Here is a 14,770-nt window from a genome sequence, read left to right on the forward strand (position 1 = left end):
ACCTTTACCCCCTCAAACTGTGAGCGCAGTAGGGCTTCTGAGCCAGGAAGATCAAAGGAACCTCTGCTGACAAAGAAGGCCAGAGCCAGCTGTGACGCAGAGAGCTGAGGGGGCGAGAAGGAACCGGCCACGCCCACCTGGTGAGCGCAGAAGCAGTGGCACAGAAGGCCCCTGGCTGTGGACACTGACAGGAGGCTGCAGGTTTGGCTTTGGTTCCAGGCCAGGGGGGGAGAACTGAAGAGCTGGGGCCAGAGGCACCATCCCCCTACCCCAGGGCTAGAGGTGATTACCCAAAGGAAGCTATTGCTACAAAAATTCACAGGCAGAGGAGAAAGAATCCAACCACAGAGAGCTATTGTGGGAATAGAGAAGAACGGGTTTCATCTTTAGAGGAGCATATTGAAACAAAAAATCCCCTCCTGCCCCCAAAGAGTAATGTCAAATGGTCACCTGCCCAAAACGAATTCATAGAAGAACTTAAAAAAGACTTTGAAAATCCAAGGAGAGGCCGCTCTGGCCAGCAGACTCCTGGACTCGTCTGCATAGAGTCGCAGAAGCGGAAGCTGAGCGGGGCAGCGGCGATGGCGGAGAGTCCGACTGCGGAGGTGGCGACTGCCGGGGCCAAGGGTGAGGGGACCTCCGGTGAGGGGGCTGAGGTCTCCGGCGCCGGCGGCAGCAGCAGCGGCGGCTTCGGGCCACCTGTCGTACCAGACGTGTGGGCGGGGGCGGCGGAGGCGGAGGCGGAGGTGGCAGGGGCGGAGGTGGCGGAGGCGGAGGCGGCGGAGGCGGGGGCGGAGGCGGAGGTGGACCCGGAGGCGGAGGCGGAGGTGGCCGGGGCGGAGGTGGCGGAGGCGGAGGTGGACCCGGAGGTGGAGGCGGAGGCCGAGGCGGAGGCGGAGGCGGAGGCGGAGGCGGGCGACTCGGGTGGGCCGCGGGGACACCTTGCCCAGCTGCCCGGGCTCCCGACCTCGGCCTCTGCCTGCCTGGCCGTGCCGCGCAGTCCCCCATTCTCCTGGGACCCGACGCGGAGCTCGGACTGGGACAGCGAGCGCCCTGGGCCGCAGTGCCTGCTGCGGATCAAGCGGGACATCACGGCCCTCTACAAGGAGCCGCCCCCCGGCGTGTTTGTTGTGCCGGATCCCCTGGACATGACTAAGATCCATGCATTGATCATGGGCCCGTTTGACACTCCTTATGAAGGGGGCTTCTTCTTGTTCCTGTTTCGCTGTCCTCCAGATTATCCTATCCGCCCACCGAGGGTCAAACTGATGACCACGGGCAATAACAGGGTGAGTTTTAACCCCAACTTCTACAGCAGTGGGAAAGTCTGCCTGAGTATTCTGGGGACTTGGACTGGCCCTGCCTGGAGCCCAGCCCAGAGCATCTCCTCCGTGCTAATCTCCATCCAGTCACTAATGAATGAAAACCCCTACTACAATGAGCCTGGCTTTGAGGAGGAGAAACACCCAGGAGACAGCGAAAAGTACAATGAGTATATCCGACATGAGACCATCAGAGTGGCAGTCTGTGACATGCTGGAGGGAAAATGTCCCTGCCCTGAGCCCCTGAGGGGTGTGATGGAGAAGTCCTTTCTGGAGTATTATGACATCTATGAGGTGGCGTGCAAAGACCGACTATACCTCCAAGACCGTGAAATGCAGGAACCTTTTGGGGAGAATCGAGGTACCTTTGACTATGAGTTTCTCTTGATTCGCCTCGGGGCAATTCGTCTGAAGGTGCAGGAGAAACCTCAGCAGGACAGTGCTGAAATAGACTCTGATAGCACTTCATCTAAAACAGAGACAGATTCTCAGGGGAGCTCAAGGGCCTAGATGCCCCCCCACCCCATCCCTGGGATGGAGTGGCAACCACATCTCCCTCCAGCCCCAACAGCATCCTGCCTGAGGCAAGAACCAAGGACATGCAGACCCCAGGGTGGGAGTGGGCTGTTTGCAACCTTCTTGGCATCCTGGTACCAAGGACCATTTTCATCCCATGCCTAGAGCCAATCCCAAGGTACTGACACAGGAAAGCCTGGAGCATGGTTCTTTGGTGAAAACCTGAGGGACATTTCCACTGGTGCAGTTTTGTTGGGGACAGAAAGCAAAGACTGCAACTCCCAGAGGGGGTTGCTGAGAATAGTCTATGGGGATACCAGGAGGCAGGGCAGGGTCAATGGAGTGGGGAGGGAGGGAAATGGGGAGGGTGTCACATGACCTGTCCAGGTGGTTGTCTTGGTGTCTGTCTTTCAGTCTTGAAGCTGGGCCTTCCCCTTGCTTAACCCAGCCCAGTATAACCTCCTGGACCTCATTTCTTGTCTGCCACCATAATTTTGTTTTCCCTAATATATAGTCCCTGTTCTAGACAGACTAAAGAGAAGGAACAGTGGTGGACTCTGGGCTACTGGTCAGAAAGCTTTACCTAGCACCCCCCCAAAAAAAAAATCAAATGAGAGAGATGGAGGAAAAACTAAAAAAAAAAAAAATGAGAATAAGCCAAGAAAAACAAGAAGACTATGAAAGTCAACCAATTAGAAAAGGAGATCCAGAATCTTAAGGAACAAAATGACACCTTGAAAATTAGAATTGGGCAAGGCAAAAGCCAGCGAAATTATAACAGATCAAGAAATAGTTAAACAAAATATGAATAATGAAAAAATAGAAGAGAAAATGAAACATCTTACAAGAAAAACAACAGATCTAGAGAACAGATCAAGAAGAGAAAACATGAAAATAAGTGGATTAACTGAAAGCTATGATCAAAAAAAGAATCTTGATACACTAACACAAGAAATAATTAAAGAAAATTGTCCTGAAGCATTAGAACAAGGGGGTGAAAGTAGAAATAGAAAAAAAAAATCTATCAATCACCACTTAAAGTATACCCTGTGAGGAAAACTCATTGGAATATTATAGTCAAATTCTGAAACCCACAGCTCAAAGATAAAATATTAAAAACAACAAGAAAAACAATTTAAATATGATGGTGCCACAATTAGAATCACAGAAGACCTAGAAGCAAAGACCTTAAAGGATGACAGGTCTTGCAACACTATATATCAAAGAGCAAAAGAACTGAGGTTCCAGCTGAAAATATCATACCCAGCAAAGTTCAGCATAATCCTGAATGAAAAAGGGACATTTGATCAACTGTCAGACTTTCAAGATTTTGTTGGAAAAAAAAAAAAAACACACCTGAGCTTTATTGAAGTTTCAACATGCAAAAGCCAAGAGAAACATAAGGTACCTACCAAAGACTGATTATGAGGGATTCAATAAGGGCAGACTGTTTACTTTTTGTATATGTAAAACATAAAATGTATGTCTAAGATTCTTATTAATAATTGGGTAGCTCAAGACATCTCCACAGGCCTCATGATTGAAAATGCTATCCACATCCAAAGAAAGAACTGTGGAAGTTGAATTGCTTTTTTTTTCTCTTCTGTTGAGTTTTGTTTCCTCTTTCTGATGGTTCCTCCTCTTGGTTTTAATTTTTACTTACAACATCACTAATGTGAAAATATGTTTAATAGGAATGCAAATGTATAGCCTATATCAGATTGTGTGCTGTCTTGGGGAGGGTGGTGGGGGGGAAGGGGGAAAAAATTTTAAACTCAAAAGCGTATGGAAGTGATTATTGGTAAAATAAATTAATAAAAATAAAACAAAAAACCAAAAAAATAATTGGGTAGCTCATAAAAAACATTTGAGTCAACCTGTATATGATATGACTTTAAAAAGCAAAATCATTTAGGAACAGCTAAAAAGAGTAGTTGTTTTATACAAATGAGGTGCAAGAGGAAGAATCAATTCAGGGGAATTAGATGGGGGAGGAGGGCTGGTAGTTCTGGTAACCTACTTTCATCACTAATGGGTTTAAAAGGAAACTGTGTGTGTGTGTGTATGTGTGTGTATTTAGAAGAATATAAAAGTCTTTTAAATTTAGAAGACATAAAATGATGATGAGATAGGGAGGGGGGAGAGGACAAGGGAGGGTTTACTAAAGGAGGATTAGAGAATAGGGTAGAAGGGCCCATTTATGGGAATGGGAGGATAGGAGAGGGATACTTGGAAGGGGGTAGGCTAAGTAACAGAAGGGCAAGATAATGAGTATAAGTAAAGTAGAGGACTCAAGAGGGACAAAAAACAAGATATACACACCAACATAAAAGAAAGATCAGGTGTAGAATTTGTTTGGGAATGCATATGTCTATATATTTAAATATGTGTGTGTGTGTGTGTGTGTGTGTGTGTATGTATATATATATATATATATATATATACATACATATATATATATATATATATATATATATATATATATATATGTGTGTGTGTGTGTGTGTATTTATAGGTATAGAGAAATATATCTGCACTCAATTGTAGCTTTCTGGGGCAGGGGAGGGGAAAAAAAGAACAAAGCAAAAAAAGTTCATAGCAGAGAACAAAAGAAATCTTAAAAGGAAACAAAGAAAAGGTAGACAGCTCTCAATAAAATGTGTGATATTAATCATACAGGCTTTCTTGAAGATTTATTGTTACATGATTAGAATCCTCTCATGTTCTCTATGCACATGACATGCTTTTTTTTTCTTTTCTTACTCTCCAATTAAGTTCCAATATTTAAGTTTAGGATATGTTTTTGTTTGCTTTTCTCTGTTCTGTGGGGGCAGCTGGATAGAGCTCTGGCCTTGAAGTCAGGAGGATCTTAGTTCAAATTTGGCCTCAGACACTTGACGCTTACTAGCTGTGTGACCCTGGGCAACTCAGTTAACCCCAACTGCCTCACCAAAAACCAAAATAATAAAAAATAAAAAAGTTAGAACTGGGCAAGTGGAAATTAATGACTCTATGAAACACCAAGAATCAATCAAACAAATTCAAAAGAATGAAAAATTAGAAGAAAAGGTGAAATACCTCATTGGAAAAAAAATTGATCAAGAAATTAGATTTAAGAGAGACAATGTGAGAATCACTGGACTGCCTGATAGTCGTAATCAAAAGGAAGACATGGACAGTATCTTTCAAGAAATTATTGAAGAAACTGCCCTGAAGCCCTGCAACCAGAGGGCCAAATAGGCACTGAAAGAATCCAGTAATCACCTCAGGAAAGAGTTCCCCAAATAAAAACTCCAAGGAGCATTATAGCCAAATTACAGAACTATCAAATCAAGGAAAAATAATGCAAGTGGCCAAAAAAAGACAATTCAACTATCAGGGAGCCACAATCAAGATTACACGGGACTTAGCAGCTGCAAAATTAAAGGATCAGAGTTCATGTAACATGATATTCAGGGAGGCAGAAAAGCTAGTCCTACAACTAAGAATCACCTACCTGGCAAAATTAAGCAGAATACTGTAAGGGAAAAAAAAAATGGTCATTCATTGAAAGAGATGGATTTCAAGCTTTCATAAGGAGAACACCAGAACTGAACAAAAAAAATCTCACCCCAAAATATCAAGACCTAAGAAAACTCTAATAAGAGAAAAAGGAAAAAAGGCACGTAAGGGATTCAGTGGAGATGAACTGTTTACATCCCTACATGGAAAGATAATACTTGTAATTCTTAAAAATTATACCACTAATAGTACAGCTAGAAAGAATATACATAGACAGAGGGTGCGCGTATGACGTGAATTTGAGGTAAGGACATAAAAAATAATTAAGGAATGAGAAAGAGGACCAGTGCAGAAGGAAGGGAAAGGCAGAAGGGGGTAAATTATTTCACATGAAGAAGAGTGAAAGACCTATTACAGTGGAGGGGAAAATGGGATGGTGGGCAATGGGCATCAGCTTGAACCTTACTCTCATCAGTATTGGCTCAAAAGAGGGAATGATATACACACAGTTGAATATAGAAATCTATCTTACCACACAGGAAAGTAGGAAGTGAGGAGATTAAGTAAAGGCAGGAGGACAGAAGGGAAGTGACAGAAGAGAAGTCAGATCGAGGAGGTGGTAGAGAGAAGCAAAACACTGTGAAGGACAGAAAGAGTGAGAGGAGAGAGAGGACAAACAGGAGGAAAAATAGGATGGAGGGAAATACAGTTAGTAAATAACTGTAGATGTAAATGGCATGAAATTTCCTATAAAAAGAAATGAGTAACAGAATAGATCAAAAACCAGACTCCTGCAATATGGTGTTTATAAGAAACACACTTGAAGAAAAGAGATACACATAGAGTAAAGGTAAGGAGCTGGAGACAGATCTATTATGCTTCAACTGAAGTAAAATAAAAAAAAAAAAAGCGGGGGTAGCAATGTTGATCTCAGACAAGGCAAAAGCAAAAAGACCTAATAAAAAGAGATAAGAAAGGAAACTACATCTTGCTAAAAGGTAACATACACATTTAAGTAATTTCAATACAAACATAAATGCACCAAGTGGTATAGAATCCAAGTTCTTAAAGGAGAAATTAAGTGAGTTACAGGTTTGTCAATGAACAAGAGATAGAGAGCATCACGGGATGTAAAATAGATCATTTTGATTATATTTAATTGAAAAGCTGTTCTTTCCCTGCTCAAGCCCCCACACTGAACTGTGTTTCTCTCACAGCCCATGCGATAGATCTTTCTAATCAACCATCCAGGTTGTCTTGGGCTGGAAATTTATTTCACTCTGTCTATCTGTTGGTTATGCTACACTAGAATTTCTTTAGAACCTTTTTTTACAAGTGTTTGGTGGGGCTTTGGGGGAGAGCTCAAGCAAGTCACTGCTTTCACTCTGCCTTATTGGAACACCTCCTCAGCTCATTTTGAAGAGGAACTTGGCCAAACAGCCTTAAGTGATTTGCCCAAGTCTGAGGCAAAATTTGAACTCAGGAAAATGAGTCTTTCTGATTTCAGGCATTCATTCTATTCATGGTGCCAATTAGCTGACTGTCAAATGAAATTACTGGTATCAAAAATGAAAAGGGTGAAATTCATCATCAATGAAGATGAAATCCAAGCAATGATCAGGGGCTATTTTACTAAATTGCACGTCAATAAATCTGACAATCTAAGTGAAATGGATGAATATTTGTAAAGACATATATTACCCAGAGTAAGTGAAAAAGAAATACAGAAAAAGCTTTTGATGAAATACAGCACCCATTCCTAGAAAAAAAAATATACAGCATAGGAATAAATGGAGCTTTTTAAAAATGATAAGTAGTACCTCTCAAAAACCATCAGCAAGTATTATTTGTAATGGGGATAAGATGGAAGCCTTCCCAATATGTTCATGACTAAAACAAGGATGCCCATTATCACTGCTATTACTTAACATTGCACTAGAAATGTTTGCTATAGCAATAGGAACAGAAGAAGAAATAGAAGGAATTAGGTCAGGCAAGGAGAAAGCAAATCTATTATTACTCTTTCTAGATGATATCATTATATACTTCGAAAATACTAGAGAATCAATTAAAAGAATTAGTTCAAGTAATTAACAAATTTAGCAAAGTCGCAGAATATAAAATAAACTTACGTAAATCACGAACATTTCTATATATTAGCAAAAAAAAAAAATTGGCAGCAAGAGATACAAAAAGAAATGTCATTTTAATTAGACAATATAAGTTACTTGAGAGTCTACCTGCCAAAACAAACCCAGGAACTCTATGAAAATAATTACAAAACACTGTTCATACAAATAAAGTCAGACCTAAACAATTGGGAAAATACCATTTGTGCATGTGTGGGCCAGATTAATATAATAAAGCAGACAATTCTACCTAAATTAATTTACTTATTAAATTACCAATTAAACTACCAAAAATTCTTTTATAGAGCTAGAAAAATTATTAAAAAATTCATCTAGAAGAGCAAGAGGTTAAGAATGTCAAGTGAATTAATTTCAAAAATGTGAAGGATGGTGGCCTAGATGCACAAAATCTTAAACTGTATAATAAATTTATAATCATTAAAACTGTCTGGTATGGGCTAAGAAATAGAGTGATGAATCAATGGAATAGATTAGGAAGAAAAGACATAGTAGTAAATGGCCATAATAATCTAGTTTTTAAAAACCCAAAGACCTAAGCTTTTTTTGCACAAAAAACTCACTATTTGAAAAAACTGCTGGGAAACCTGGAAAACAGTATGGGAAAAGTAAGTATAGACAACATCTTCACCATATATGAAGAGGAGGTCAAAATGGGAATATCATCTTTAGATATAAAAGGTGATGCTATAAGCAAATAAGAAGGCAAAAAATAGTTTACTTGTCAGATCTATGGAGAAGACAAGAATTTATGACAAGCAAGAGATATAAAGTATTACCAGATTAAAAATGGATAATTTTGATTATGGCAAATTAAAAAGAGTTTACAGAAACAAAACCAATGCAACCAAAATTTGAAGGAAAGCAGAAAGCTTCCCAGCTTTATACAATTTATACATTGTGACTCTGATAAAGGCCTCATTTCTCAAACATATACAGAATTGAGTCAAATTTCTGAGAATACATGTCATTCCCCAATTGTTGGTGAGCTTAATGCTTATTTTTCCCTTATATTAATAACCAAATATTGAACTAAAACCAATATTTTTTCAAGAACCTGTAGGTCCTCAGACTCTGAAAGACATTGCTAAAAATGGGACTGGAAGCCCATTGTGCCCTACTCAGGGTTGATTGATTTGCTTAGACTGCCCAAAACTGGACAATTTAGAAGAGCATCCCTCAGTCCTTCATTAGAATAGTTCTACCTCTCATTCTCTCATTAATTGTTAAGCAATCAGAGTTGATAGCCACCCTCTGAAAACCCACTTCTCCAAGGGCATATAAGCCTCCATGATAGTCCTTGGCATCTGAGAGTGCCACTGACATTTTGTGTTAATTAAATGCTAGCATTATTAATAAAATGATTAATTACCAATAATTATGTCTCTCAAACTTTTTTAATCTTCACAATGGTAAAAAAAAATAGGAACACAATTTTCAGACAAAGAAATCAAAGCTCTCTATGGCTGTATTTTTAAAAATGCTCTACGTCACTATTGATTAAATAAAGACAAATTAAAACAACTCTGACATACCACCTCATACCTATTAGATGGGCCAATATGACAGAAAAGGAAAATGATAAAAGTTGGAGGTGACATAAAATTGGGACACTAGTACAGTGTTAGTGGATTTGGGAAATATTCCAACCTTTCTGGAGAGCATTTGGAACTATGCCCAAAGGGCTCACACACTGTGTACATATCCTGTGATGCAGCAATGCCATTACTACGTTTGTATACCAAAGAGGTGAAATAAGGGAAAACCCACTTGTACAAAAATATTCATAGTAGGTCTTTTTGTGGTGGTTAAGAACTGGAAATCAGTTCTGCTCATTATTTTTACTATGCAGGCTATACATTCTGCTCTCATAATTCTCATGTATAAATCAAAACAACCCTGAGGTTTCACCCTACACTCTCAAGTTGAGAAAAATGACAATAGTGAATGTTGGAGGAGTTATGGAAGGACAGGCACATGACTAAATTGTTGGTGGAGCTGTGAAATCATATAACCATTTCCTAAATCAATTTAGAATGATGCAAGTGAAGTGACTAAGATGTCATTATCCTTTGAATCAGAGATTCCATTACTGACCTCATACCCCAAGGGAGCCATGATAAGAAGAAAGACCCCTTATTCTTCAAAGTATCTATAGCAAGGATTTATGGTGATTGCTAAAAAGTGGAAACAAATAGATACCTATGGCTCATGAGGAATGGCTAAACACATTGGGGTCCATGAACATAACAGAATATTACTACTGTAAGAAGTGATATGCCTGATGAATACAGAGAGCATAGGAAGATTTATGTGACCTGATGCAGATTGATATAAGCAGAGCCAAGAACACAATATACACAGAAACCATAATGTAAATGGAAACAAAACACCAAAATTCAAAAGTAGATGTGACAAAGTCATAAAGATGAAGCATGATTCAAATGAAGAGATACAGAACACACCCTAACCTACCCTTTGTGGACATAAGAGGTCCAGAGATGGGACAGATAGCACATGATCTCAGACTTTTTCAATGTGTCCATCAGTTGTGCTGAATTATGTTTTCTCCTTAAAAATTATTGGTCATTTCAGATGGTTCTCTGGGAGGGTTAAAGGAAGGGATATGTGGGAAAACTCTGGTGATATAAAATACACAAAAAATGGGGCAGAGCCAAGATGGCAGAGTGAAAGCAGTGACTTGCTTGAGCTCTCCCCAACACCCCTCCAATACCTGTAAAAAAAAAAATGGTTCTAAACAAATTCTAAAGCAGCAGAACCCACAAAAAGACAGAGTGAACAAATTTCCAGCCCAAGACAACCTGGATGGTTAATCGGAAAGGTATGTGGCCAGGCAGGAAGAGAGCACAGTTAGGTGTGGGCGCGCAGGCCACAGCGAACCTGGAGCAGGACTCAGAGGACTGAATTGCAGGCACCTTTGGTGGTATCCAGATTTCTCAATCCACAAACACCAAAGGTAACTTAGAAGGTGAGTGGGAAAAGTCTGTTTCTTCAGTGAGAGAAAGAAGCAAGGCCCTTAGTGGGGCCGTAGGCAGCAGCTGCCTCCTGAGTTTCCCGCCTACAGAATGAGGGGGAATTGAGTGGCTGATCAGAGGGGATTGCAGGATCTCTTTGTGCTGGGCAGGATTCTCTTGCTTGCCTGTGCTTGGATCTGGGTCACAGTTCTGGGTGCTGGTCTTGGGCAAGGAGGAGCTGGCGTGGGCTTGTAGTGGCTGTAGAGAGAAAACCCTCTCACAGTTCCAAGACAGAAAAGAGTGCTTGTGGTCTGTCACTCATAGACCAAGCACAAACAGGAAAGGATTGCCCTTGATCATGGCCCTTGGAAGACCTGAAAATTTACGGTTCCTACAAGCATCTGAAAACAGCTGCAAAAACTCCTGAAGCTTGGGACAGTACATTCTCCACATTAAGCAGACCTCTATGTTAACAAAGAGTTATAACTCAATAATTGGCTGGATCAGACCAAAATTGCAAAAAGAGTCAGACCGTAGAATCTTTTTTGGTAACAAAGAAGATCAAAAGCATACAACCAGAAGAAGACAATAAAGTCAAAGCTCCTACATCCAAAGCTCCAAGAAACATATGAATCAGTCCCAGGCCTTGGAAGAGCTCAAAAAGGATTTTGAGAAGCAAGTAAGAGAAGTAGAGGAAAACTGGGAAGAGGAATGAAAGTGATGCAAGAAAATCATGAAAAACAAGTCAACAGCTTGCTAAAGGACACCCAAAAAATTTCTGAAGAAAATAACACCTTAAAAAATAGCCTAACCCAAATGGCAAAAGAGGTCCAAAAAGCCAATGAGGAGAAGAATCCTCTAAAAAGAAAAATTGGCCAAATGGAAAAGGAAGTCCAAAAGCTCACTGAAGAAAATACTTCCTTAAAAATTAGAATACAGCAATTGGAAGCTAGTGACTTTGAGAAATCAAGACACTGTAAAACAAATCCAAAAGAATGAAAAATCAGAAAACAATGTGAAATATCTCATTGGAAAAACAACTGACTTGGAAAATAGGTCCAGAGAGAGAATTTAAAAATATTGGACTATCTGAAAGCCATGATCAAAAAAGAGCCTAGGCATCATCTTTCAAGAAATTATCAAGGAAAACTGCCCTGATATTTTAGAACCAGAGGGCAAAATAGAAATTGAAAGAATCCACTGATCACCTCCTGAAAGAGATCCCCAAAGAAAACTCCTAGGAATATTGTAGCCAAATTCAGATTCCCAGGTCAAGGAGAAAATATTGCAAGCAGCCAGAAAGAAACAATTCAAGTATTGTGGAAACACAATCAGGATAACACAAGATTTAGCAGCTTTTACATTAAGGGACCACAGGGCATGGAATATAATAATCCTAAGGGCAAAGGAGATAGATTACAACCAAGAATCACCTACCCAGCAAAACTGAGTATAATCCTTCAGGGGAAAAAATCGTCATTCAGTGAAATAGAGGACTTTCAAGCATTCTTGATGAAAAGACCAGAGCTGAGTAGAAAATTTGACTTTCAATACAAGACTCAAGTGGAACATGAAGAAGTAAACAGGAAAAGAAATCATAAGAGACTTATTAAGGTTGAACTGTTTACATTCCTGCATGGAAAGATGACATTTGTAACTCATGAGACCTTTGTCAGTATTAGGGTAGTTGGAGGGGAAAAAATTATACGTATGTACAGATAGATAGATGGAGGGCACAGGGTGAGTTGAAGATGAAGGGGTGATATCTGGAGATTAAAATTAAGTTGTGAGAGAGGATTACACTGGGAGAAGGAGAAAGTGAGAGATAGAACAGGGTAAATTATTTCACAAAAAAAAAACAGAAAAAAAAGGCTCTTACAGTGGAGGGGAAACAGGGGAAGGTAAGAGGGAGTGAGTGAATCTTATTCTCATCAGATTTGGCTTAAGGAGGGAATAACATACACACTCAGTTAGGTATGGAAATCTATCTTACCCTACAGGAAAAAGGTGGGGGAGAAGTGGACAAGAGAGCAGATGATGATAGAGGGGAGGGCAGATTGGGAGGGGGTAATCAGAAGCAAACACTTCTTTTTTTGTCTGTTTTTTGGTGTTGTTTTTTTTTGGCAATGGGGGTTAATGACTTGCCAAGGTCACACAGCTAGTAATGTCAAGTGCTTGGTCTGAGGCCAATTTGAACTCAGGTCCTCCTGACTTCAGGGCCAGTGCTCTATCCACTGCACCACCTAGCTACCCCTGAAGCAAACACTTCTGAGGAGGGACAGGGTCAAAAGAAAGAATAGAATAAATGGGGGACAGAATAGGATTAAGGGAAATAGAGTTAGTTTTTCACAACATGACTGCTATGTTTTCCATAACTGCACATGTATAACCCTATTGAGTTGCTTGCCTTTTCAATGAGGGTGGATGGAGAGGGAGGGAGGGAGGGAGAAAATTTGGAACCCAAAGTTTTAAAAACACATGTTAAAAAAATGTTTTTCATGGAACTGGGAAATAAGAAATATAGGAAATGGGATACAGAAATCTATCCTCCCCTACAGGAATACAGAAGGAGAAGGGGATAAGAGAAGGGGGGAGAGACAGAAGGAGGGCAACTAGGGGAAGGGTATTCAGAATGCTTGCCATTTTGGGGTGGAGGGAGGGCAAGATGGGGTGAAAATTTGGAACTCAAAATCTTGTGGAAGTGAATGTTGAGAATGAAAAATAAATAATTTTAAAAATACACAAAAAACAATGAAAATGTATTCTTTCGAAAAGAGAAAGTATAACACATTTTTTTAAAGTGATATGAAAAAAGATTAAGGAGTAAGGGGAGCCAAGAGGCAGAGTAAGGAGTAAGTCACTCTCACTCTCCCTTATTGACCTCAAAAAACCCAGAGAATATTGTCCCAGGAAAAATCCTGAAACAGTGGAGCCAAGAAAGACTAGGTGCAACAGTTTTAGCTCAGAAGGCTTTGGGGATTAACCAGGAAAGGTCCTCTCACTGTTGCTGAAGGGGACCAGTACAGAAGGGAGGTGTCTCAGCAAGCCAGTAACCAGGCCCCTAGCACCCAGCATGAAGCTTGGGATACTGCCCCCTGTGCACACAAAGTAGAGATCAACCTTAAAAGCCGGAAAAAAAAGGCGAACAACATGAGCAAAAAGCAACATAGAAAAACAGGACCATAGAGAAGTATTTTGGTGACAGGGAAGATCAAAACACAAATTCAGGAGAGCACAACATTGTCAATATACCCACATCTGAAACTCAGAGGGGAATATGAACTGGTCAAGCCCAAAAAGCCTTCTTGGAAGAGCTCAGAAGGATTTTAAGAGTAATAAGAGAAGCAGAAGAAAAATGGAACAATTCCTTTAAAAATACAGTGACAAAATGGAAAAAAGTACACTGTAGAAAACAACTCCTTAAAAAGTAGAATTGGCTAAATAGAAAAGCAGGTACAAAACCTCACCAAAGAGAAGAACTCCCTAAAAAGTACAATGGGACAAATGGAAAAGGAGGTACAAAAGCTAACTGAAGAAAACGATTCATTAAAAATTAGAATTGGACAATGGGAAGCTAATAACACTATGAGACATCAAGAATCAGTCAAAGAAAGTCAAAGGAATGAAAATATAGAAAAAAATGTAAAATACCTCATTGGGAAAAACAACTGACCTGGAAAAAGGATCCAGGAAAGATAACGTAAGAATTATTGGTCTACCTGAAAGCCATGATAAAAAAAAAAAAAGAGCCTGGACAGCATCTTTCAAGAGATCATCAAGGAAAATTGTCCTAAAGATCTAGAACCAGAGGTTAAAACAGTCATCAAAAGAATCCATGGATCACCTCCTGAAAGAGATGGCAAATTGAAAATGCCAAGGAATTTTGTAGCCAAATTCCAGAATTATCAGGGTAAGGAGAAAATCATGCAATCAGCCAGAAAGAAACAATTAAAATATTGTGGAACCACAGTCAGGATTACAGAAGACCTTGCAGCTTCTACATTAAAAGATCTGAGGACTTGGAATGTCATATTCTGTAAAGCAAAAGAGCTTGGATTACAGCTAAGAATCAACTACTCAGCGAAATTGAGTCATTTACTTTTTCTTTCAGGAAATTTAGAAGCAAAATTCTGTTGTCCCCTGGAGAAAACCTGGTTTGGTGGCAAAAGCTGCTCTAGGAGGAAGAATTGCATTCTGGAAAGAACTGCATCTGCTGTGGAGTCAAAGAACCTGGGTTCCAATGCTACCTCTGATGCTTAGTACCTGTGTGACCCTGGGCAACAGCTTAACCTTGTTGGACCTCAATTTC

General features: G+C 40.2%; 1 protein-coding gene across 1 annotated transcript; it reads left to right on the plus strand.

Moving 5' to 3' along the window:
- The first annotated feature begins 492 nt into the window (after window positions 1–492).
- LOC110204186 (ubiquitin-conjugating enzyme E2 Z-like) lies at window positions 493–3,216 on the plus strand. Its single transcript, XM_020980472.2, has 2 exons — window positions 493–728; window positions 906–3,216. The coding sequence occupies exons 1-2, from the start codon at window positions 582–584 to the stop codon at window positions 1,830–1,832; spliced, it is 1,074 nt and encodes a 357-aa protein (XP_020836131.1). The 5' UTR covers window positions 493–581; the 3' UTR covers window positions 1,833–3,216.
- The last annotated feature ends 11,554 nt before the right edge of the window (window positions 3,217–14,770 follow it).

This window comes from Phascolarctos cinereus, unplaced genomic scaffold (genome assembly GCF_003287225.1).
Source record: "Phascolarctos cinereus isolate Bilbo 61053 unplaced genomic scaffold, phaCin_HiC Scaffold_134;HRSCAF=697, whole genome shotgun sequence".
NCBI classification, from domain to species: domain Eukaryota; kingdom Metazoa; phylum Chordata; class Mammalia; order Diprotodontia; family Phascolarctidae; genus Phascolarctos; species Phascolarctos cinereus.